Source organism: Gobio gobio (assembly GCF_949357685.1).
Source record: "Gobio gobio genome assembly, chromosome: 20".
Taxonomy (NCBI): Eukaryota; Metazoa; Chordata; class Actinopteri; order Cypriniformes; family Gobionidae; genus Gobio; species Gobio gobio.
In genome coordinates this window covers 25,375,316-25,400,707 of record NC_137113.1, presented here as the reverse complement: position 1 = coordinate 25,400,707, position 25,392 = coordinate 25,375,316, and the positions used below count along the sequence as shown (strand labels likewise).

Sequence of the window (25,392 nt, the reverse complement as noted above, 5' to 3'; positions counted from 1 at the left end):
TTTTGAGATATTTGATGTGATAACGGTATGGTAAATAGTATAAACATGGTAGCATGTTTCCCCAATAGGGGGCAGTAAAAGCCGTGATTATTTTTCATACGTCTGCAAACTAAAATAGAAGAAGAGAATGACAAATTCGTATACAACTGCATCGTCCCATGTTGAACTCTAGGCATAACTGTCTGAGTTTATCCATATTATTTAAATATTATCACTCGGGCACCTCACAGCAGCGCCCATCAACAATCTGCTCTGAAAGTTATTTGTGGAAGTTGGCTCTGGCGTGAAATGTGACTTTGAATGGAAACTCCCTTTTTTTGGATTTGAGTTTTTTTGCGAGTTTGCAGACAGATGAGCAACGTCTGTTAAGACAGGAACTTTTCATCAGAGTTGGATTTAAGATACACCGAAAATGCGGGACCGGACCAAAGAACTGGGCAATGTGAGTACAAAGTAGGGCAGTGCACTCAGGAAACCGGCTAACGAGCTAACGGGCTAGCCCGAGGATAGTGTGCCCACCGCCCCAACTAACTGCGATTTATTAAAACTCACATTTTCACGGCTCGCAGCCTGCTGCTATGTGACTGACTTTTAATGTGTCTTTATGCCGAGAGTTGAAAATATCATGGGTCAAATTTCACAAACTGAAAGCTAACAACCTTCTGCACTGCGCTCTAGTCTTGCAATGTTATAGTTGGGGTGTGACTTTATTTAGCATACACACTAGCAACAGTGAACGTTTGCAATTGATTAAGTACATTGTTTCCCAAGCATATTCAAAATGGCACCCATTTTCAGTTATTATTTAGCACTGTTCACCATTGGATTTGTCACACTTTCAGAAAGAAAAGTTTAATATCACATCCGTTTAGAACCCTGTTTCTTCTCATAACACTGAATTATGAGCTCTTACATTTGTCTGATATTAAAAGAATAAGAGTTGGCAAATTATATTGTTAATAAATAAATATTTTGTATCTTACTAGACTGCTGATGCCTCAGACGAAGATGAAGCCACAGCTCTCATGATAAAGCCTGGATCTGGGAGCTCAGCAAATGAAGAGAAAGAAAATGAGGCTTTCTTCAAAAAGGTTCATTTTTGGTCACTGTAGCACATTTAATATTTTATCGGAAGTATCACTGCATCTTTTAATAGTAATATGCACATAGATTTTTAGGGAACTGCCGAGAAGAAGCTTGTTCTTTTTGTAAACAATTCCAGAAATGAATCACTACCTCCAAACTCCATGTTAATCGATACTGTTAATCGATACAGCATAAATAACTTTTCTTTTCCAAAGTTCTCAGAGTGAAACCTATTATTGTCACAATTATCTTCTTTTTTTTTTCTGTATAGGTTCAGGAGATTCGAGAGGGGCTCGAAACTATTAAGAAGAGGGTGTCTGAATTGGAGAACAAACAGAAAACAGTGTTAGGAGTCGCACTTCCAGAGGACAGTGAGTAGCTTAGATTTGGGTTTATATTATAAACAAATTACTATGAAATAAAATGCATGGTTCTACATGGAGTTTTTTCCATTTTAAGTTTTATCATCCACCACCATGTTCAGCATGAATAATTTTTTTTTTCTTTTATGATTTTTTAGGTAATACCAATTATTCATGATTTATAACCCTTTTATTTATTTTTAAATAAATAATTATAAAATAAATTTTTACTTAACCCATAGGTATGAAAAAGGAACTTCAGTCCCTCAGAGAAGACATCAAAGGCATGGCCAGCCAGATCCAAAGGAAGTTAAAAAGTGAGACTTATAAATAAACAGGTGGTTGTTTAACTTTTTCCGTCAGACCTACTGGATGTGAAAAATTAAACAATACTTTTACGTTACAGGCATCGAACCTAAGAAAGCTGATGGTGAGGAAAAATATATTCCAATAAACGTAAGAATGCGGCGAACCCAGGTTAGTTACTTTTAATCTGTATTACATTTTTATATATAAAATATAAACTGTTGTTTTGGCACAGAATAATCTGCTTCTCCCTTTTTTCTCAACATCTTTTGAAAGCATGGTGTTTTGTCCCGTGAATTTCTGGAATTGATGGGTCACTGTAATACAATTCAAGCCCAATACAGAGACAGAAATGTGGAAAGGATACAAAGACAACTGAAAATCAGTATGTGACCTTTCTGTCCTGTTTTACTCCATTTATAATACTAGCATTCTCACACAGGTCTCTCATAGTATAGTAATTTTAAATGTGCACAGAGTCATTTGTTTATATATCAGCCAGTGCAACATAAAACAAAACATTATTATCATTTAATGCTTTCATTTGCATTACTCCTGCAAAATGAATAAAACTAATGTGAATCTGGTTTCTCTTCCAGCTGGTAACAATGTGACAGATGAGGAACTGGAATCAATGCTTGAGAGTGGACAAACAGATGTTTTCACACAAAATGTGAGTGTGTAGTTTTGTGTTGTGTTGTCATTTTCTACAATTACCTCAAGAAAACAGTCCACAGCAGAGTAATATTATTTCATATTACTTAATGTCACATTTCAAGTCTTCTCTTTTGCTTTCTTTGGAATGGATATTTAGTTTTGGTAAGATCCATTTAGGAACAGTTCTATATGAAATTCAGCTGATGTTATTTCTTGTTTTTGATGAAGTTGATGAACCTGTCTGGCTATTTAGTGAAATAACCATTTATAACAAATGGGAAAGTTTCCTGACCCTTCACTTTCTGAATTTCTCACAGTAAAAACAACAAATAATAGGCAATGTGAGACCTACAGTTAAACCTAAGAATCCTGAGGGTACCTTGAAGGTCACATTTGGACATAAACAACGTATCTTGGGATGTTATTGCTTTTTTATTCCACATTAAGGAAATAAGGGTTATCAACATCATTAAAAGCATTGTGGTAGTAAATTCTTCTCATTTTCAGTACCTCCTTTTTTTCTTTTTTTTGATTTCTTCTTCCCTTTTAGACTTTTGATTACTGTCATTCTTGCCTTCCAGCACATGTATTCCGTTTTCTAGAACCCTTCCACCCCCTTGGAAGCATTGAGTAACACAAAACATTTCATTATTCTGTCCTGTATGTCACATGATCAATGCTGCCTCTAGCATTTTGGGGGCCCTAAGCAGATTTAAAAAATGCCCCCCCCCCACAAACGTTTTGACCTAACTGGCCCCTGCTACGTACCCATCCTACACTGACACTGTTTTGTAAAACTTTACCAAATTGTCTTACTCCGTATGTTTGAAGATATATTTACTTAAAGATTCACTGTGTACATTTTAGCGACATCTAGCGGTGAGGTTGTGAATTGCAACTGTCCACCGCTCACCCCTCCCTTTCGAAGCACATAGAAAAGATACAGTGGCCGACACTGGACAAAGATTTCGTCTGAGACGGCAGAGAATGACTAGAGTTCTGTAGAGCAGTTTGTCCGTTTAGGGCTGCTGTAGAAACATGACGGCGCAAAATGGTGACTTCACTGTAAGGGGACCCGCAGTGTATGTAGATAGAAACGGCTCATTCTAAGGTAATAAAAACATAACGGTTCATTATGTAACGTCTTTATACACCACTGAAAGCATGGTCATGTATATTATATTGCATTTCTGTCAATAGATCCTCATGAATACTATACACTGCAGCTTTAAATCCGGATCAAAACACAAGCAGAAACTAACAACAGCATATGTAAGCATATGCATATGTAAAATAGTGCGATCATCAACATTAAACAGCATATAAATCAAAGCTGCCTAATGTTATTGAATGAAATGTCAACCCAGCTATTGGACTGTGCAGGTTTTAGAGGTGTTGATGTACTCAATCTACTCCATCTATGTTTTGATCGTCGTTCTGCATCTGATCAAGACATAGGCTAGTCTAAGACGACAACCTGATTTTCTCAGCTTTTTGCTCAATGTTCCTCTTTTTTATGAAACTAACTCACATTCAAGTGTTGATAAAAAAGAATGCATTAGGGATGCTCATATTAACCGTTAACTGAAAGTAAGAATTTTGACCGATTAATACTATCACTTAAACGGTTTAAAAGTTTTCTTTTTTTTTTTTTTTTTTTGCTGCATGGTTAAAGAATATGCTGCAACCACACGTGTCTACACAGACGTATTTCGCAAAATGAAGCAATGGAAAAAAGTAGGCCTACTCTGTGGGACCATTTCGACTTGCAAAATATGCTATGTGGTATTAAAATACAGCAGTAGTACAAGCTCTAGACTGGTGGAAAGCAAATGAAAGGCGCTTCCCAAGGCTGGCCGTTCTAGTGAGGTGTTATCTCTGTATTCCAGGGGCATCAATGCCATATGAAGCCTTGTTTAAAGGGGTGGTAAAACACATTCTTTCGAAGGCTTGATTGTGTTTGTGGGGTGCACTGTAACATGTGTTAGTGCTTCGTTTTTAAAAAATTGCATTATTTTTCATATATTTTACCTTTATTCTACACTGCTCTGTCCCTCCTTGTAAAAACAGTCTGATGGTTTCCGGGTTCTATGAAGCCAGTCCCTCAAAAATACGCAATGGGCTCAGATTGGTTAGCTGGCCCAGTGTGTTGTGTTTCGCTAACCGCCTAGTGCACTTTTGTCGGAAACGTCACGCCCCTTACCTTTACCGGTAGACTGCTTTGGGTAGTATTAGAAACGATGGCGTCAATAAAACCATCCCAATTTGAGCCCGAATCAGACCCAGACAATTTTAGTGAAGATGATCGAGCAGAACCTGTTCAGTCCTCAAGAGTAAAGACACCGGATCTATAGCGATCGCTACTGAATGGCACCGTTTTGTATTTCCTTCAAAATCTTTTGTATTTTTAGAACGATTATAGCCAAATATCTGTCGCAAAAACTATTAACCCAAAACGAACACTATACATTGGCTTTACTATAATAGCCAAATCAAACACAGAGCCATGTTTAGCATGCCCGTAGATAAAGAAGCATGTAGATAAACAATACATAAAAGCTCTAATCAAAATTCGCTATTGAGATTAAAAAAGAGTTTGTAACGTTAGGTGTTTGTCGGATAACGTTAAGTATGAATGAGCATTTAACAAACTGTTTTGCAGAGCCAAACAGCGTTGTCATTTGTTTTCTTCCTTGCTACAATGTACAATTAACAATACAAACTATTACAGGAAAACACATCAACGAAAAATAAATCATACTTACAGGTTGTGGCCCGTAAACAGCTTCTGTTTTTAAATCCATCTTTCAGGACAAGCCGTTGTGCGAATCCTTCATTGAACTCGCGAAGATTGTGGAAGCTTTCCTCCGTGAAATGTGCAGCGGGAGCCGCGCGCATGTTGTACACTCCTATTACATGTTGTATGTTAAACACACTGCAACGCACCCCCGTCCCTAGGAAGGCTGAACAAGGTGGACCTGCAATCTGGATGAAAATAACAGCGTTGCGTTGGCATTGCGGCAACAACACTCCAGCCTACTAACTATCCCGCAACAACTCTTCCCCACAGCACTACAAAATGGCCTCGCCCACCCCCCCTTATTTAATATTCTCGGAGGAGGGTTTTATGTAAATATTGAGGCTGGTGATGTCAGAGACCCTGGAGTAATGTCTAGTAGTCCCTACCGGCCATTTGCTGTAGTCCTTAGAAATTGATTTCTTTGAAAGCAAATATCTCCCTTTGCTTTAAACTTTGAACATTGTAACTTTGCAGATGTTGTTTATGCTCAAACAGCAACATTACACACTAGCTAAAGTTAGAAAAGTGAAATCGTGTTTTACCACCCCTTTAAGGCTTTTCGTAGTGTGGGTTTGTTTCTGCTTGTTGATAAAGTTTACTAAAGTTAACATTGTCACGTATGTTCTTCTCGTCGCTGTTTCCCGATGGTTTATAGAACAATTACTCCGAGTCGCCCTCTGTCGTTTCAAAGAATAGCACAACGGTGAGCACGTCGAGTAAACACGTCCCCAAACCATGCCCCAAACGGACAAGGCCCGCGCGCAGTCAGCGGAGGCTCACGCTGCGGAGCCAGACGAAAGTATAAACAAGGCTTGAGAGGATGTTTTCTGTCAACAGGCTGCGCTCCAGACTAACCCCACATCACTTAGACATGCTACTTTAAAAAAAATAAAAACCAGTCAAGCTGTGGTTTGAGGTAGGCCTGCTATTTTTATTTGACGAAAAAAACGAAAAAAGTCTGATGGGGAAAAAAAACGATTCCGGTTCTTCAAAGCTTCAAACGGATTCAGTGGGTTTTCTCATTTTTTTTTCAGGGGGTTTATTTAAGTGAAAAATATTTAGTGTAGGCCTATTTATTTTATGCTTTTTATTTATATTTTATTCAGTTTTTCTCTGTTGTCAGAAACGCTGCAGGTGCGTGAACTATGATAATGTGTGAATCCAGGTTCTGTTGTTGATCTGTTCTGTATGCTGCGGTTTGCACGGTAAATTAAACCTGTGAAAAAGTGTCTATTTAATGGTTCACAGACACTCGTCAATTTTATATTTATTTAATGCCAATTCAATATTATAATCTTATCAGTCAACGGCTAATGATCGGATAATGAGCGACGATTGTCGGTCGGGAAAATTTACCGGAATGAGCATCCCTAGAATGCATGCTAGAATAAAAATAAAAAGCAGAGGGTCTGTTCTTTTTTTTGATATATTGCATGTTCAAATATTCATACAAATTTTTTTTTGTTAAATTAATGATCAAAAATACTGCCAGTGGCTGGCAACTTAAAGGAACACGCCGACTTATGGTACGGTACAAAGTTCCTTGATTATTACGCAGGAATGAGAGTATAGTTCCTAGCCATATCTGTCTAGAAAATCGCAACTTTTCATTTTCCGTCGGTCTTAGTACACGATGTAACTATACACATCACAACATGTAAATAGGAAAATGTTGGCGTTATTGTGTCACTTATTGAGCAGTAGGCTAGCTGGAGCCGTTTACCTCCAGTCTTTGAGCTAAGCTAGGCTAGTGGTGGGTGTGTCAGACAGAGTTATGGCACGCACGGAGATGAGAATGGTGTGTATGGACTTATCTAACTCTGGGGGATACGGTGAATAAGCTAAAGTCCCAAAAAGTCGGTGTGTTCCTTTAAAAAAAAAAAAAAGGTGTTTCATAAACCAATACAAAAGCGAATACAATTCTGGCATAGGGGTGGCCATGGGGGCTTCATGCAACCGTTTAGCAGTACACATAATGTGTGATCATGTGAAAAATCTTGTTTTACCACACAAGCCATGTTCAGTGCTCCGAACCCTGGTGTAAAATCAAATCTTTCTTGCAGATTTTGAATGATGCTAAAGCTACCAGGCAGGCTTTGAACGAGATCGAGTCGAGGCATGATGAGATCATTAAACTGGAGAGAAGCATCAAAGAACTACATGATATGTTTCAGTACCTTGCAATGGAGGTGGAAGCACAGGTGAGATCAACACACTGGTTTTATTGAGTGCATTCCATAGATGTAGCAATCTAGCAAATTAAAAACCATCACGCCATATCATTTTACAAGCAGTGGTGTTTAATAAATGTGTGGTTTTACTTGAAATCTGTATTTTAATTTAAATGAACTTGTTTTGTCCAGGGTGAGATGGTGGACCGCATTGAGGAGAACATTAAGAGTTCCCATAACTATGTGGAAAAGGCTGTTGCGGATACGGCCGCTGCTGTAAAAACATCAAAAAAAGTGCGCAAGGTGAGTCAAAGTTTTATTTATTTATTGATATGACAACATTAAATCATTCAGAAGTGATCATGACCACTTCTTTTTCTTCACAGAAAAAGATATGGATAGCAGCATGCCTTGCTATTTTAATTTTAATAATAGGCATTATTCTGGCTATCACTTTCAGCTGAGGTGAGTCCCATCAATTGTATTAAATTTGAATGCCAACTTTATGCACGCTATTCAGGTGAAAGTTATCTGTTATAGCAAAATGTGTTCCAGCTCTTTTAATAATATCCATATATATTTTCTTTTAACAGTGCTTTCCTTTATTAGACGTTTTTGCCCACCAAGCACTGGGTTTTTTCTTCCTAAACTTGTTCCTGAAGGCCCTTTTGCAAACAACATGGCCATGCGTACACATGACCATAATTGGCGTCCTGACTCTAGCTACATGTGTTTAAATTTTAAAGTGTTAATTTGTTGTTTTAGCTGCTTTGACAGACTTTCTCAAAATGTGTCAGGATCACCACTTGGACATATACAAAGTCACATGGAGTTAACTGATTACTGTATAGACTGGATTTCCAAGATGGTGGATTTAATTTGCAGAAATCAACACTTAAAAGTGGTCATATAGGGTAGATTATGAAAGAAAATGCTAATGAGATTCCTAATATATAACACTTCCATTTGGAGACAAGCTCAAGAACTGAGTGATGGGCTGTTTGTCTTTGCCCTACTATGTTTATAAGATGTATTTTGTGTTATCTGTTGTGATTTATCCTTTTGTAATATCATTTCAAACTTGAAATTCACTAAAAATAGCATTTAAGGTCATCTGTGTATGTATATATATATATATATATATATATATATATATATATATATATATATATATATATATATATATATATATATATATATATATATATATATATATATATATATATATATATATATATATATATATATAAAACAAATTTTATACTCTGCTTTGCATTATGGTAACTACCTTTCAAAATATTTCTTTTCTTGCTCTCTCATGTTGCATACATATGTATATTTTAACACATTTGTGCTCTGTCCCAGTTAAGACCTACAACTCTTAAAAAACTGAATATGTACAGTTACTTGTTTAGTGCCTCAGCCTTGGTGCCTTTTCTTGAGCAATTACTTGAGGAGTGTCCACTGTGTGGCACTGTAAAAGCCAAGATCACCAAGAGTGCTTCTCTGGTTTCACTGTGCAGCCTCTGGACATAGTGCCACACATTTCACTCGTTAGGGTGTACAATTGTAATTTTTAAATAAACTATATGTATATTTTATTGTTTTGCAGTGTTTTTCTTGTATCGCTATCACCAGACCAAGCTCAATTTAAGATTGAACATTGGTCTGGGGAGTCTGCTATGTATTTTCTACTGCACGAGGCGTGATAAACGAGCATAATTCAAATGACTGTACGCAATGGGATAGTCCTTCAACCAATCAGACCACAAGAGGCGTGATCAACGGGCAACGACCCATCACTATCCGTCATCGTGTTAAACCCGCCAATAGGTGGATAAGCCATGATTGGTTCCTGCAAAAGTGTAACAGAAGCAGTAGAAATGAATGTACAGGTTTCCAGACTGAGGTGCAGGGCGAAATCAAATCGCCGGCAGATCAGGCTGGGTTTACCCAGTCTAGTATTCTTCTTATTTTTAAGTAATTGTTATATTTTAGCGCATTATTTACTGTATTAATTGGATGACATTATGCGACATAAGTTGACTTAATTTTTTTGTCACTCGCAAAAAGTCTTGTGGCAACCTAACATCATTTGTTAACTGTTAATATCTTAAAGACATTTCAACAGAACACATTTTGGGTTATACTTTATTTTAAGTTGTCTTTGTTACACTGTAATTATACATTTAAATATTGAATAATATTAAGTAACTGTACTTACTATAGGGTTAGGGTTTGGTTTAGGGTTAGTTGCATGCAATTATGCAGAATTTATAGTTATTACTATAACTTCATGTAACATATGTAGCAATGCACTATAAAATAATGAACCTGATTGTAAAGTTTTACCAATAAAGTGTTACCAGTTTTTATGTATAATAAATGTATTTTTGTATATAAAAGTGCTCTAGCTGCCTGGTCTGCTAGTCTTCTGTTTTTTGGGAGTAACTTTGTGAATACTGATTTTATTTTTTAGCTCTTGAAATGTACAGTACTGGTCAAAAGTTTGGAAACATTACTATTTTTTATGTTTTTGATAAATGCATCAAGCCTGCATTTATTTGATCAGAAATGCAGAAAAAAACTGTTATATTGTGAAATGTTACTATTTACTATTATTAAAAAATTATTTTGTATTTTAATGTACTTCAGAAATCATTCTAATATGCTGATTTGATACGTGGTTATTATCAACGTTGGAAACTGTTGTGTTGCTTAATATTTTTTTGGAACCTGTGATGCTTTTTTCAGGATTCCATTGAAGAATAAAAAGTTAAAAAGAACAGCATTTATTCAAAATATATATATTTTTCTATCAATATAAATCTTTAATATCTTTTTTTTCAGGATTCATTGATGAATAAAAAGTTAAAAAGAACAACATTTATTTAAAATTGAAATATTTTCTCACAATATAAATCTTTACTTACACTTTTTTTAATCAATTGAACACTTCCTTGCTGACTAAAAGTATTAATTTCTTTTCAAAAAAGAAAGAACAAATTACTGACCTTAAACTTTTGAACTGCTGTATATTGTTACAAAAGTTTAATTCTATTTTAAATAAATGCTGTCTTTTATTCATCAAATAATCGTGTAAAAAGTATCACAGGTTATAAAAAAATATTAAGCAGCACAACTGTTTCCAACATCGATAATAAATCAGCATATTAGAATGATTTCTGAGGATCATGTGACTGAAGACTGTTGAAAATTCAGCTTTGCATCACAGAAATAAATGATATTTTAAAGTATATTAAAATACAAAACCATAATGTTAAATTGTAATAATATTTCACAATATTACTGTTTTTATTTTTCTGTATTTTTGATCAAATAAATGCGAGCTTGATGAGCATAAGAGACTTCTTTCAAAAACATAAAAAATAGTAATGTTTCCAAACTTTTGACCGGTAGAGTATATACTACTGACTACTGTGTAAATACTTGGGTATTTCTAATAAAAGTAATGAATCATTTACATTATTTTATTTTATGATGTAGTTGGTTCCTCAACTAGGCTACATCAGACGTTCATAATAACAGAAAAAAAAACTTGCCATAGTTTTGTCCTTTGTGGCAGTAGCCAGTTTTGGTGTAACAAGTTTTGCATATAGCTGCCAATTATTAATGTAATCAGTGTTTTAAGAGGCTACATCCCATTAAGCTGATCTGATGTGTGTTGGTCTGCCTAACCCATCTTTGTTTGGAATAATTTTATGTTACTCTGCCTTATTTGGGAAAGATGGCCTACAGTAGCCTTTAAGTTATCTCATTTTCTAAAATAAACACTTGGTGGTTCTTCAAGATCTTGACTCCGCCTATTTCTACAGTTTTTTTCTCAATACAGTTAATTTAGAGTTAGTTTCATTTCTACAAATGGTGCAAACTCTGCAAGATTATAGATAAATGATTCCCATTCCCCTGCCATTCTGTGATCGGCAGATCATGATCTTGGTGATCGGTAATCGGCCCCAAAAATGCTGATCGGAGCATCTCTATGAATAAAATAAATGTATTTTGTATTAGGGTGGTCAGTCCCCTCATAATTCATACACTGGATGACATGAACTAGCCTATGACAGTTCAGGTGCTCGACCTGTGCGTAGAACTACATCTCCCAGATTGTGTTTACGCTCTGCTTCTATTTATAGCAGCAGTATTGTATCGCACTGCCTGTGTTGAACACGGTCTGGACTGCGGCACAACGAGGTTCAGGTAACGTTTTATATATATAAGCCTATATATAAGTTGTTTATTATTACAATATCACCAAATTACACGAGTAAACACGTCCAAGCTTAGGTTTACCCAATGACTGATGCTGATTTCTAAACTATACAAAGTTTGTATTTTAAGATAACAAGCTGTATCGTGTTCTTAAACGCTTTTTATGTCTTTCTATTTTGACTTATTTACCGAGCTAACAGAATCAAACAAAACCAGTGTGTTTTCAGTCACTTTTTGTTTAGTTAACGTTAGTCACGCCCGTTTCAGAAATGAAAGTGAAAGAACACCACTCGAAGGAAAACTCAACAATAAACTAATTTCTTACTAAACTGTTTTTTTTTTTTTTTTTTGACGAATTGAAAGATAAATCCCGGGATGAGTGACGGAACGGAGAAAGAGACTGTTCCCTTTGTAATGGAGACCTCATCATACTCTCAGGTAGTTTTCAACGATGTTCCTCCATCATATCCGCCGAACATCGCAGTTTCGTGTCGCTACACTCTCACCGATTCTCTGCTGCCCAACCCGAGAGACTGGGTCGGGATCTACAAGGTGACTAATTAATAACATGAACTAATTTACAGTTTACTGACTATACATTATATTTACTGTGATTGCCTATTTATTATGGTCACACGTGTTACATTTTATAATGGATGGTTCAGGTTGGCTGGACTTCGACACAGCAGTATTATAACTATGTTTGGGTGGAACCTTGCCTGGACCATGTTGGACCAGAACCGCTTGTGCAACAAGTGGTTTTCAAAGGTAGGAATATTTTTTTATATTACTATTTTATTTATCATAACTTTCTAGTATTGCTCCATGACCTGAACTACCGTAGATTGGCGCCGGAGAAAAAAAGGCTTTAGGTCTTAAAACCTAAATGTAATTTAATCATGATTGTGACATACAAATAAATATTCACTACTGGAGGGGACTTAAGGTAAGAAAGGGATTTGGTGTATGTATCCTCAATGTCTGTGGTTTGGGCCCTGCGGGGCCGGTTGCATAAACCACTAAGACTAGTCTTATAAGTGAAGCACTGGTTTTGCTATCATTTTTTTTCTTCTTTAATACAGTTAATAACTTTTTTTTAGTCAGTTACATCAAAACCGTAGGTCTAATTTCATACCGAAAAGTAAAACTGCCCCTGACTCGCTTTCTTAAGAAACTTTCTTCATACTAGATCTTAAGACACTGTTTTAAACATAATGGCTCTGTTCATGCAACTGACCCCTGCATGGTGTAATTACTGTGCATCAATGCCATGGATGTGACGTTGTGCTGCTATTTTAGTAAAGGCACCACTAACTTGAGTGGTCCCCATCTACTCGTCATGCTACTCAGGGGTCCTAAATCAAGGGACCTTGTGATGCGTCAAGTGTCTCAAGAATTTGGTTTGCTGCCATGCACCACTTTCTTGGCAGTTAATTAAGTGTGGAGCAACAGTGTGATGATTTCTTGAGCATGACAGGGTAGTTTTTTCATATCAAAAACATTTAAGTATGATACCTTACTAATCTAGGGATGCACTCATAAACAAGAAATTGATATATAAAAATATATCTTATTTGTCTAAAATTAAAAATATAATACGAAAAACTAAAGTCATTTTAAATGCTACAAGTGAAGTACAGTATGAAAATAGGATATATATTTTGAGATTTGCTGAAGAACATTTAACAGTTTTATTAAATGATTAGTGTTTCTAAAGAATAGCTTAATATGTGAGCGCAGAGGTAATCTAATTGTTCAAATGTGTGGAATGAGCACGAACAATCAATTATTCAATATCAGTAGTAATTTAAATATTATTATTAATAAATGTTATAATTAATAATACATTAAAAAAAAACTTATTTAAAATGCTAAAAAACAGTCAATCAAGATGTAAACTGAAATCATACTATAACTACAATAACTATAATTTTTATCCAGTTATTGAAACTTATAATTTAAAATCAGAAAATAATTTGTGGTCAATTATTTGCCCTATATTAACATTCCCAGTTCATGTTCGTATTATTTTATGTATAGGCTCCAAATATTGTCTGACTGATTTTAAATCGTAATTTTGGCCACCCCTGAAATGGGTCATGGGTCACCACTGAGCAGTTTAATTAAATACTTTTTTTGCATTTCTTGCATGGAAGTAGAACATAATGTATTTAAAATGCATATACACAGTTTAATGATAACATTTGTCCTCTTGTATGCTGTTAAATTGAATGTTTGAAGCAAACTGTTTGCTGAATATCCACAATTTAAAGGGTTACTTCTAGAAGAATGGTCAAAAATTCCCATAAACACACTCCGAAACCTTGTGAAAAGCCTTCCCATAAGAGTTGAAGCTGTTAGAGCTGCAAAGGGTGGGCAAACTTCCTATTAAACCCAACGGATTAAGAATGGGATGTCATTAAAGTTCATGTGCATGTAATGGCAGGCATCCCAAAATTTCTGGCAATATGGTGTATGTAGATATATTTTTTTAAAAACCACTACCGTATAATTCTGATAACATTCTATATGAAACTCTATATGATACAGATGTTTTTGTTCTCAGAGAGCTACCTGCCCAAGGATGATGGTGAGTTTTACCAATTCTGCTATGTGGACAACATCGGTTGTGTCAAAGGAGCCAGCACCCCGTTCTGCTTTCAAGGCCCAGCAGAAACAAGCCTTGACTGCAGCTTGGAGAAGGACCTGTTAGTTATAACAACTCAGGTACAACTTGGACGCCATGTGGAGTTTAATTCTGCTAGCAACTAAAAGTTTAATATTAATACCAACTAAACACAAAATCCATTATTGAATGTCATTGTGAGTAGGAGCAGGCAGAAAAGATGGAGAAAGAGAAAGAGGACTTTGTCAAAGAGATCGAGCACTTAAAAGAAAGAAATGAGATCCTGCAAACTGAGTTGGGTGAAAGACTGCATGAGATCTGCCGTCTCAGGGTTAGTCAGATTCTCTTCCTTTTACAACACATGTAAAATGTATGTTGTGTACAGTATTTGTGCTACCTCCAATCATACTGAATGTTTTTGTAATGAAGGTCAACTGATTGTCATGTAATGTCTCATGTCATTTTTAGACGCTTGTCTTTGTGTAGTGGGGAATGTTGTACTACTTGTTGTCCTAATCAGTGTTTTTTGTACTATTATTTGTATACTATCCTATAGCTTTCAATTTGTTTTAGTTTGTTTTAGTAAGTTTATGGTGTGTTTTGTTATTTTTTCATATTTCTGTATAGTTTTAATAAATCTTTTTTTGTTTATTTCAGTTTTAGTTTTAGTAGTTTTAAACTTAAACTTATTTCTGTTTTCAGTTTTCTCATTTTCATAAAAATGTTTCATCTAATATTTATATTAGATGAAAAACGATTAACTATTTTAATCATTTTTGTGTTAGTTTACAAGTAAAGTACAGTTTTAGTTAACAAATAACAACACTAGTTTTACTACATTGTTCTTGTACTGACTGTATAAGCAGTGGTGAATAAAGTGATCATATATGTGCCTTTTTACTAAACTGCAGAGCTCTCTAGATGAAGTGAAGTCAAAGGATAAAACGGAAACACCACTGCCAGATGTACAGAGTTTTACCTCCACCGAAGAGGTAAAGGTCAAGCAAACACCCAGTTGAAACATGTCTGTAATTTTATGTCTAAATCCAAAGAGAATTGTACAAGATATGTATGACTTTTATCAAACAAAATTGTTCACAGTCACTGAACAATCTTCATGAAAAGTATGAGAGAGCTGTTCAAAAGATCAACTTGCTTAAGGGAGAAAGGGCTGAGTTACAGCAACAGGTTGAACTCCACGAAGCCGAAAACCTCAGGTGAGTTTCCTCATTATGAAAATCTTTGTACCAACATATGTTTTTATATGCTGTATATAATGTGGTCCTACTCGACCGCTCCAAGGGGGACTCAAACTGGGGTCTCCGGCATGGGAGGCGGGCGAGCTAACAAGGACGCTAAAGACCGCAGCCTCTAGCTTAAGTCGCTAGCACTCCTCTTGAGGCCAGGGGAGTGAAGTTCACACGCACAGCTCTTACTGGCCTACGTCTGTTACACTCACCCCCTAAATCTCACTCCCATCTGGGTCACGGCACCAAATGTAACCGGTCCTACTCGACCCACTCTAAGCAGGATTTGAACTGGGGTCTCCGGCGTGGGAGGCAGGTGAGCTAACAATGACACTAAAGGCCGCAGCCTCTTGCTTTAGTCGCTAGCACTCCTCTTGAGGTCAGGGGAGTGAGGTTCACAGGCACAGCTCTTACTGGCCTACGTCCGTTACACTCACCCCCTAAATCTCACTCCCACTTGGTTTACGGTACCAAATGTAACCGGTCCTACTCGACCCGCTCTGAGCGGGATTTGAACTGGGGTCTCCAGCGTGGGAGGCGGGCGAGCCAACAAGGACGCTAAAGACAGCAGCATCTAGCTTTAGGCGCTAGCACTCCTCTTGAGGTCAGGGGAGTGAGGTTCACAGGCACAGCTCTTACTGGCCTACGTCCGTTACACTCACCCCCTTAAATCTCACTCCCATCTGGGTCACGGCACCAAATGTAACCGGTCCTACTCGCCCTGCTCTGAGCGGGATTTGAACTGGGGTCTCCAACATGGGAGGCGGACGATCTAACACGGACGCTAAAGACTGCAGCCTCTAGCTTTAGTCGCTAGTACACCTCTTGAGGCCAGGGGAGTGAGGTTCACACGCACAGCTCTTACTGGCTTATGTCCATTACACAAACATTTTAAAGAAATATTAATCTGTCTTTTTTCTCCAGGATGAGTACCTTGCTGCAAGAAACAGACCAAAATTACAACAAAGTACAGGACCAGGCCAAGTTGCTACAGGTTTGCAAATTCTTTCTCGCTATGTGTTCTTACTTTTAATGATTATTAAGAATAAAACAATTTATTTCTGTGGTGCCTGTCAAGACCAAGACACAAAAATTCAAGAGACAAAATAGAGAGAAAAATGAAAAGTAAATAAAGACATTTAAATACAAAAAAGGCAGGGGTAACAAGTGACATAAATAAAAGTTGCAAGTAAATAAACATTTCTTAGCTGGTCCGTGAGCTTCACCATTGTCTTCAATAACACATTTATTATATTTTAGGTGGATGTGCAAAACAGCAGGAAAGACAATGAGAAATTGCATATTGAAATCCAGGCGCTCAAGATGAAAAAGACTCTGGAGGAACGGAGAGCTGAAAACAAAGCATTACAAACATCCATGTTGGAGCAAGGAGCCCAAGAGAAAGAAGAAAGCAAAGTGAGGCTTTTCTATTTAAAAGTTGGAAGCATCATGACTTCAAATAATTAGTCAGTAATAACTGTATCGTCATGTAGTAATCTCTTTGTGACCGAACACTCAGGTCCAGATTCAGGCTCTGCTTACTCAGCTGACAGAAGCCAGAGGCCTGCTTCGCCATGAGCTGCAGAATTGCAAAGAAGCCTGTAAGCGTGCAGAAGGAGCTGAGCATGAATTGAAGGAAGTGAAAAAGAAGCTGGAGGAGATGACCTTGAAACAGGCTGAAGGCGAGAAAACCAATCAAATCCAGGTATTGAACAGTGTCATGTTGTTTTAAATGTATGCATTTCACTTTAAACTTTAGTCATTTGTGAGTAATAATATTAATAAATATTTCAATCCTGATTCAAGACAATTCTGTTATTACAGGCGCAACTTCAGCAAGCACAAGACAAAATTTACGAAATGGCAAAGACATCAAGATTAGAAAGAGAGCCGCTTGAGAAAAGGAATAAGGTGATCTGTTTTGTTATGACACAGATTAAACATCACTGTTCGGTACATTACCATTCAAAAGTTCGGGGTCTGTAAGATCATTTCATGTTTTTGAAAGAAGTCTCTTATGCTCACCAAGGCTGCATTTATATGCATTTATATGATCAAAAATACAGTTAAAACATTAATATTATAAAATACATTTTAATATATTTTAAAAATGTAATTTATTCCTATGACGGCAAAGCTGGATTTTCAGCATAATTACTCCAGTCTTCAGTGTCACATGATCCTTCAGAAATATTAATGCTAAAAACAGTTAACTGCTTAAAGGGTTATTTCACCCAAAAATTAATCATTAATTACTTACATTAATTACACCCGTAAGACCTTTGATCATCTTCGGAACACAAATTAAGATATTTTTATTGAAATCCGATAGCTCAGAAAGGCCTCCATTGGCAGCAATGTAACTTGCACTCAAAAGACTCATAAAAGGTACTAAAGATGTCGTTACAAAGTCCATCTCACTACAGTGGTTCTACAATAACTTTATGAAGCGACAAGAATAGTTTTTGTGCGCAAAATAATCTAAATAACGACTTTATTCAACAAGTTTCTGTCTTCTGCCTGGGCTTTTGACGTGAACTCACGAAGCACCACGACGCATGCGCGAGAATATGCACAAAAACTATTCTCGTCACTTCATAAAAATATTGTAGAACCATTGTAGTGAGATGGACTTTGTAACAACGTCTTTAGTACCTTTTATGGGTCTTGTAAGTGCAAATTACATTGCTGCCAATGGAGGCCTTTCTGAGCCATCAGATTTCAACAAAAATATCTTAATTTGTGTTCCAAAAATTAACAAAGGTCTTACGGGGGTCGAACGACATGAGGGTAAGTAATTAATGACAGAATTTTCATTTTTGGATGAACTAACCCTTTAAGTTCTACATCTTTTGCCTTTCTCCCTAATTGTGGCATTCTGCCAATTGACAGTCAACCCTCTCTCATAGGCAAAATGTATTCTCCAAGGACAATCAACTCTTCCCATAGGCAAGACACCTCCACGGGACACCTCTTAACAATGGCCTTATTCTTTTCACCATCACCTGTTGTTTACTGGAAAGCCCTGACTAAGCAAAAACTGCTTAATGACCGCACAAACTTCTCAGATGTTCTTGATCTTTGCGATCACAGGCCACATCTGGCTTTTATAGTATTCAAACTAATTCTACAATTGTTTTCTATAGTATAGATAAAATATTTCATCACGTAGTGTACCTTTAATATTATTGTGGAAATCGTAGTACATTCCCCCCCCCAGGATTCTTTGTTGAATAGAAAGTTCAAAAGAACAGCATTTATATAAATGCCACTTACTGTCGCTTTTGAATTAATGTGTCCTTGCCGAATAAAAGTTGTACTGAACCCGAACATTTGAACAGTGGTATATATTAGGATATATGTGGTGGAGTTCAGATCACTGAACTACATGCCAGTCAATTATTATTTAATAATTATTAAATTATTATTATTTGATGTAGTTTTTTTTTTCATCTCCAGGAACTGGAGGCAGAAATAGTTAAACTTCGTAGGGCGTTGTTCGACTACCAGGTCGCATCTGTTGCCGCAATGTCTGATCAACTCCCCAACCCTCAAAGCCCATCCACCTCCCAGGAGCAAACATACCAACCTACCTCTCATTTCTATGAGAGCATTGTTGATTTGACAGGTTGGTACAATAACAATAATCGTTAAAGGATGGTGAAACATTCAGTTAGATAAAAATCTAGAATTTTTCCTATAATTAGCGTTAACCTTTATTTGTACATTACAGAAAATCCTGCAGAAACAGAGATCGAGGTAATGACCTTTTCTTATGAATACAATATTTTAAGAATGAGTCAAAATGACTGAATGGTCTGTATTTCCTTATGTGCAGATTAGGGTGTGCCAGCACTGTCAGGAGCGTTTTCCTGGCATCAGCGAGGATGAATTAGCACAACACGAGCTGTCTCACAGAGTGTGCCCATTCTGCACTCAGATCTTTGACGACTGCCAACAGCAGGAATTTGAAGATCATGTCTACGATCATGAGTAGTCGGTTCTGATTTCCATATCTGATATAATGTATTTAGGAAAGTATGGTGTTGCTTTTTAAAGTACTGAATGGTTCAGGATTTTCTTATTTGTTATTATCTATCTAAAATAGGGAATGTTTATTATTTTCATTATGTAATGATTGCAATATCATTGAAAAGATTGGTACAAATTAAATTAATATGTAGAAGCAGATATAAGATAAAACTTTTGCCATTTTCTTTTATTTACCCAAACTTTCTTCCAGTAGTTAATCGAGTTTTAAAATAATAAACATATAAAACATACTGAGACTTGAGAAATGTGACTAAATGGATGTTTTTATTCTCATTTTTTCCTCTCAAACAAACCTGGCTCACAACACCGTAACATTCTCTGACCTTCGCCTTCATCCCCTTCTCCCTGACAATGTGTTTACAAAATAATGTCTTATTCTCAAGGTGTCATTTGGCTGGCCTCCTCGGGTGTAACGTCTTGCAATAACAGTTCTGCGAACAGAGCGGGCAGCCAGTACTGTGGCTCTCCTGCAGCTTGGGAGTCCAGCCATGCTAAGCCTTCTTTCAGCAGGTGATCCTGAAAACAGTGCAAAAGGTATTAAAGAGGACCTATTATGATTATTTACATTTTCAACTTTCTTTAGTGTGTAATGTTGCTGTTTGAGTAAGTAAAATGTCAGTAAAGTTACAAAGCACAGCGGCTACATTCACACTATGAGCCTTAGTGTGATAATTTTTTAGCCAATATCAGATTCTAGTCCGAACAGAACATGGCCCTGGACTGACACGCATGCGCAAAAAAGCGATAAAAAGATATCATGCATCATGCCGTCATATAGAAGTAAACACAGAAGGACTTAAACTTGAGATGAAAATGTATTTTGAATCTATTGAGTTCTCTAAAAACTTAAAAGCTACCAGAACAGTGGCTATGTTTAGGGACTTGGCACTTAATCTGGACTGAAAGACTGAAGAATCTGGGTTGTATTATTGTATTAATATGGTATGACAATGATGACAATTTTTGTTAAATTTAATATGAAAAAAAAAGTAAACATGGGAGGACATTAAAGTAAGTGATTACACGTTTATTTAGTGTGATCTGCCGCCGAAGCCAGCGAATTTATGTGCAGGCAATATAAAAACAGAGGAGGATGCGGAAAAAAAAGAGAAGAGTTTTGAAATATTGTGAGAAAACGCTTCCCCATCATTGACAGTAGCTCCTCACTGCAGAACATGAGATCCAGGGGGCGGAGACGGGTAGGTTTAGGGATATGTAAATGGGAGGAGTTGGATCGAAATCCAGGGGGTGGAGACGATTATATTTAAGGATATGTAAAGTGGGAGGAGTTGGACCCAAATCCAGGGGGTGGAGATGGGTAGGTTTAGGGTCCAGGGGCAGAGACGATTAGGTTTAAGGATATGTAAAGTGGGAGGAGTTGGATATGGATCCAACCTCGCCCCCTGGATCTCGTGTTCAGCAGTGAGGACCATCTCGCCATTGACAGAATTTTCTGTGTTTCCATGTTTTCACTGTTATACGGTAGGGGGCGCTATGACATCTTCTGAAAGAGTACTGAATCTTCTGATCAAAACACATGTGAAGAAGTTGCAGAAACAAGCAATATCATATGTAATCATATGCATATGTAAAATAACGCGATCATCAACATTAAAAAGCATATAAATCAAAACTGCATAATGTTACCGAATGAAATGTCGACCCAGGATGAGCAATAGGACTGTGGAGGTTTTATGGGTGTTGATGGACAAGATTTACTCCATCTGTGTTTTGATCATCTTTCTGAATCCAATCCAGATGTAGTCTTTGACAAAAACGTGATTTGCTCAGCAATATATCATATAAAAATATTTTTAAAAATCTAACTTTTTTTTTAAACAGAGGCTCTGTTCTTTCTTTTATATATTGCTTGATATATTTGAAAAAGTGGAAATGATCACAAACGCTGGCGGGGAAAGAGTTCACAACATTTATAATCCCTTGTGTTTTTCTTGGATATGGAGTTGTCATTGTAAAATGTTTGTGTTCTAACACATAAGTCTTTCCACTGACTGCTTTTTGCTACTGTCTTAATAACGTTGGCTATGTCAAATCTTTAAAGTGACTCCCATGAGCACAGAATTGTGACAAATGTTGATCTAGAGTGACATAAAAGTCGCATTAACAAAATAGGGGGACATTTCAGAAACACACTGATCCTGCTGACCAATCACAACACACTGTGCTTTCCAGAAAGACCATAACTAAACAGACAGACTGGGAAGAGTGCTTCTGCAACAATGTAAAATATATGAAAAACATGTTTTTTGAACATTCAAGCACGAAAACCTATTCTAGTAGACACAAAAACAAAATCAAGACTTTGTAAAAGGGCATAATAGGTCCTCTTTAAGTTATGATATAAAAAGAGTGGTGTTTTGTTTTTCCTGCTCACTTACAAGAACGTGACATGCCCGCTCTTTCTCCCACTTGAGGCTGTCTCTGATCTCGCTCACTGTCACGTAGCCCTTTTTCTGTAAAACATGGCCAATAATCAGATCTGACATCACAGTGTAAAGGCCTCAGACTTTGAGTCTGGTATTGATTACCTCTGCTAGCTGAAGGACAACAGTGTGATCCATGTTGAGCTCTGCTGGGACCGACTGGACTAGATAAGATCCTCCAACAGGAATCATCCCGAAGCCATTTCCCATAGCCTTGAGCTTCTTTATGGCCCGGACCAAGTCATCCCTGAGTGACGACATTAATGAGAGGTAAGAGAATCCATGTGTTCAGAATAGCTAGAGAACAGCATGTACAATCAAAGACACTCACTGGCTCACATCTTGTGCAAACTTCCCTCTTCCTTTCAAGACACGGTGGTGAAGTTCCTCCAATGTGATGAGGCCTGCACAAATAGTCATTTATTGATTAATATTTACAATTATATTTTGAAAGTAAAAGGTGGTCATTATTGCAAAATAAACCAGGTGTCAAGGTGATGAGGTCTTGTATGGTGTTTAGAGATTGTCTAGGAAAACGTCATCATTATTTAGAAATATCTAAATGCCACGATCGACCAATCAGAAAGCCTTTGTTATGCCACACATATATAATATCTCCAAGGTAACAAATACTACCATCAATATAGGCCTGTTTTATTGATAATATGCAATACAATAACTGCGTTATCACGAACTGACAACTGAAACTTACCACCATTTCTGTGTTTTAGAGCCAAGCAGACTTCAATGATCTGTACACCAAGCTCATAATAGAAATCTCCAACTCCAAGCATCTCAGACCAAAATCCTTTTCCAGCTGCACACAAAGAGATTAAAGTTCATAAGGTCATATAACTTTTTTTTTCTCTGAAATTCTAATTATTTATAATTATAAATACAATAATATATCATTTATATAACTATACTATATATCATTTATATAAAGTACTTGTCAAACATTACTATTTTTAATGTTTTTGAAAGGAGTATCTTATATCTTATTTGATATTGTGAAATATTATTACAATTTGATTTATTATCAATGGAAGTTTTATCAGCCATTACTCCAGACTTCAGTCACATGATTCTTCATAAATCATTCTAATATGCTGATTCAATACTCATTTATTATCAATGTTGGAAACAGTTGTGGTGCTTAATATTTTTTTGGAACCAGTGATACTTTTTTCAGGATTCATTGATGAATAAAAAGTTAAAAAGAACAGCATTTATTCAAAACAGAAATCTTTTCTAACAATATAAATCTTTATATATATATTTTTATATAAAAACATACCACAAACTTTTGAAAAGTAGTGTATATTGTTCCAAAAGATTTTTATTTTAAATAAATGATTTTTCTATTTTTATTTATCAAAGAATCCTGAAAAAAGTATCAAGGGTTATGAAAAATTATTAAGCAGCACAACGGTTTCAAACATTAATAATAAATCAGCATATTAGAATGATTTCTGAAGCATCATGTGACACTGAAGACTGGAGTAATGGCTGATAGAAATTCAGCTTTGCATCACAGAAATAAATTATATTTTAAAGTATAATAAAATAGAAAACCATTTTAAATTGTAATAATATTTCACAATATTACATTTTTAATAAATGCAGGATTGATGAGCATAAGAGACTTCTTTCAAAAACATAAAAACTAGTAATGTTTCCAAACTTATTTGAATGAGTATACATTACAAAATAATAATAATTCATATTAATTATAATCATTGGTCATTTACAATAATGTATATAATTATTAGGGCTGTCAAAAGATTAATCGCGATTAATCGCATTCCAAAATAAAAGTTTGTGTTTACATAATATATGTGTGTACTCTGTTAATTATTATTTATATATAAATACCATAGACTGTAAAAAAATACAGAAAGAAATATTTGCATGTATATACATTTATATAATCTATAATATATATAAATATAAATGTTTTATATATAAAAATAATATTCTTTTCTTAAATATATACATGCTTGTGTGTGTATTTATATATAAATAATCATTAACAGAGTACACACACATATATTATGTAAACACAAACTTTTATTTTGGATGCGATTAATCTTTTGACAGCCCTAATAATTATACTTAGAATTTATAATGTCAGTTATACAGCTTTCATATATGAGCACTGCCACACCCTAATATTAAATAATACACTCATATAAAGGGAAACATTTAGGATCAATACATACATGCAAGTGGATCAACCCCTATGGTGGCACACATCTCTTGGAACTGCACCCTGAATTGAGAGTTTTTACGGATTTCCTGTTTATGCTTGCTGGCAAACTCCTCCAAATGGGTCTTAAAGGTTTCCAATTGTTTTGACATCTACAGGGACAACACATAGGCTACTGATAATAACGGGGCCAATGTTGTTTCACATGTGTGAGGTTTGCTTGCATTTCAATCCATGTCTTGCTCATCAGGGTATACGCACCTGTGCAATCTGATCCTCAGCCAGGACATTCCCTCTCTCTTTATACTTTGCCTGTGACAGTAAACAAAGTAGCTGGGTGAAAATGCCAAATGATTTGCCTAGTTAATACATCTCGCAGAAGTGCTGTGTTCATACCTCTGCCAGTTTCTTTTTGGCGATCGCTCCAGCTCCGACTCCTCTTCTGTGCATGATGTCTAAATAAGAATCTCTAAAATACTACACAATTAAACTGTATTATGTCCCTGTTTTGACAACTGTAGTAATTGAGCGGAAACAGCTGAATAGCTGACGAGCTACATAGTCACTAATCGACACCGAATATGACAAAGCAGGCAAACTAAACTAGATATCTTACAATAACACAAACGAATAGAGTTGTTCTCTTTCAATGCTTATTATCTACAAAGTTTCCAACTGTCCGGAAAAAAGACATCCACAGAAGTGTATTATTCCTTCTGTACACGAGTTAGGTCACTAATGTTTTGGTGAATGTTTCCGACATCGACACCTATCGGAAAGGAGAGGAACTCACGAAACAATACAAGCTATTTGTAAAGGTCCTGTTTGTATGCAGCAATGCATTCATTATTGACAACTTTGCACTTAAAAATATGATTTCTCTGCGGTTAAGCATTATCTTAAACAATTCTCGCTGTCCTTAAACAAAATGTAGCACGTCGTGGGAAAAAATAATCCTAAACAGCACCAGGGGCACAGGCCCGCCCACTATGATGTATAAACAGTTTATTATACAAATATAATATTTGTTAAATAACAGTTGTTGAAATTATTTTAACGTAATTTACATTATAATTATAACATCTCAAATACTAAAATAAATAAAATGTGTTTTTTTATTTTATTTTTACAGTCTATGGTTTTTGCATAATGATTGATGAGTTTGATTGACAGCTGTGGCAATTAGGTGTCAGGCTGT

At 36.0% G+C, this 25,392-nt stretch overlaps 3 protein-coding genes across 8 annotated transcripts; 2 read left to right on the top strand and 1 right to left on the bottom strand.

The window, feature by feature from the left end:
- The first annotated feature begins 122 nt into the window (after positions 1–122).
- stx4 (syntaxin 4) lies at positions 123–10,160 on the top strand. Of its 4 annotated transcripts, none has more exons than XM_079845777.1 (11): positions 123–442; positions 987–1,091; positions 1,358–1,457; positions 1,691–1,765; positions 1,855–1,925; positions 2,031–2,139; positions 2,354–2,427; positions 7,275–7,412; positions 7,575–7,685; positions 7,769–7,847; positions 8,995–10,160. In XM_079845777.1, the coding sequence occupies exons 1-10, from the start codon at positions 413–415 to the stop codon at positions 7,844–7,846; spliced, it is 891 nt and encodes a 296-aa protein (XP_079701903.1). In that variant the 5' UTR covers positions 123–412; the 3' UTR covers position 7,847; positions 8,995–10,160. The 4 variants fall into 4 exon arrangements, with proteins under 4 accessions (XP_079701903.1, XP_079701901.1, XP_079701902.1 ...); XM_079845775.1 differs by lacking the exon at positions 8,995–10,160 and adding an exon at positions 7,976–8,112 and having other exon boundaries at positions 266–442; XM_079845778.1 differs by lacking the exon at positions 8,995–10,160 and adding an exon at positions 7,976–8,112 and having other exon boundaries at positions 282–442; positions 1,855–1,904.
- A 1,277-nt stretch (positions 10,161–11,437) lies between these two features.
- On the top strand, positions 11,438–20,546 carry calcoco2 (calcium binding and coiled-coil domain 2). Of its 3 annotated transcripts, none has more exons than XM_079845766.1 (14): positions 11,438–11,603; positions 11,979–12,167; positions 12,281–12,383; positions 14,182–14,342; positions 14,447–14,572; positions 15,153–15,233; positions 15,343–15,458; positions 16,413–16,482; positions 16,749–16,904; positions 17,008–17,193; positions 17,313–17,399; positions 18,948–19,116; positions 19,222–19,247; positions 19,327–20,546. In XM_079845766.1, the coding sequence occupies exons 2-14, from the start codon at positions 11,991–11,993 to the stop codon at positions 19,483–19,485; spliced, it is 1,617 nt and encodes a 538-aa protein (XP_079701892.1). In that variant the 5' UTR covers positions 11,438–11,603; positions 11,979–11,990; the 3' UTR covers positions 19,486–20,546. The 3 variants fall into 3 exon arrangements, with proteins under 3 accessions (XP_079701892.1, XP_079701891.1, XP_079701893.1); XM_079845767.1 differs by having other exon boundaries at positions 11,555–11,597; XM_079845765.1 differs by having other exon boundaries at positions 11,526–12,167.
- On the bottom strand, positions 19,684–24,931 carry snf8 (SNF8 subunit of ESCRT-II). Its single transcript, XM_079845780.1, has 8 exons — positions 24,591–24,931; positions 24,456–24,506; positions 24,208–24,346; positions 22,698–22,802; positions 22,317–22,389; positions 22,091–22,232; positions 21,941–22,015; positions 19,684–20,057 (listed from the first exon to the last, which is right to left on the bottom strand). Exons 1-8 carry the CDS (start codon positions 24,642–24,644, stop codon positions 19,920–19,922), a joined length of 777 nt encoding a protein of 258 aa, XP_079701906.1. The 5' UTR covers positions 24,645–24,931; the 3' UTR covers positions 19,684–19,919.
- Positions 24,932–25,392: the final 461 nt, after the last annotated feature.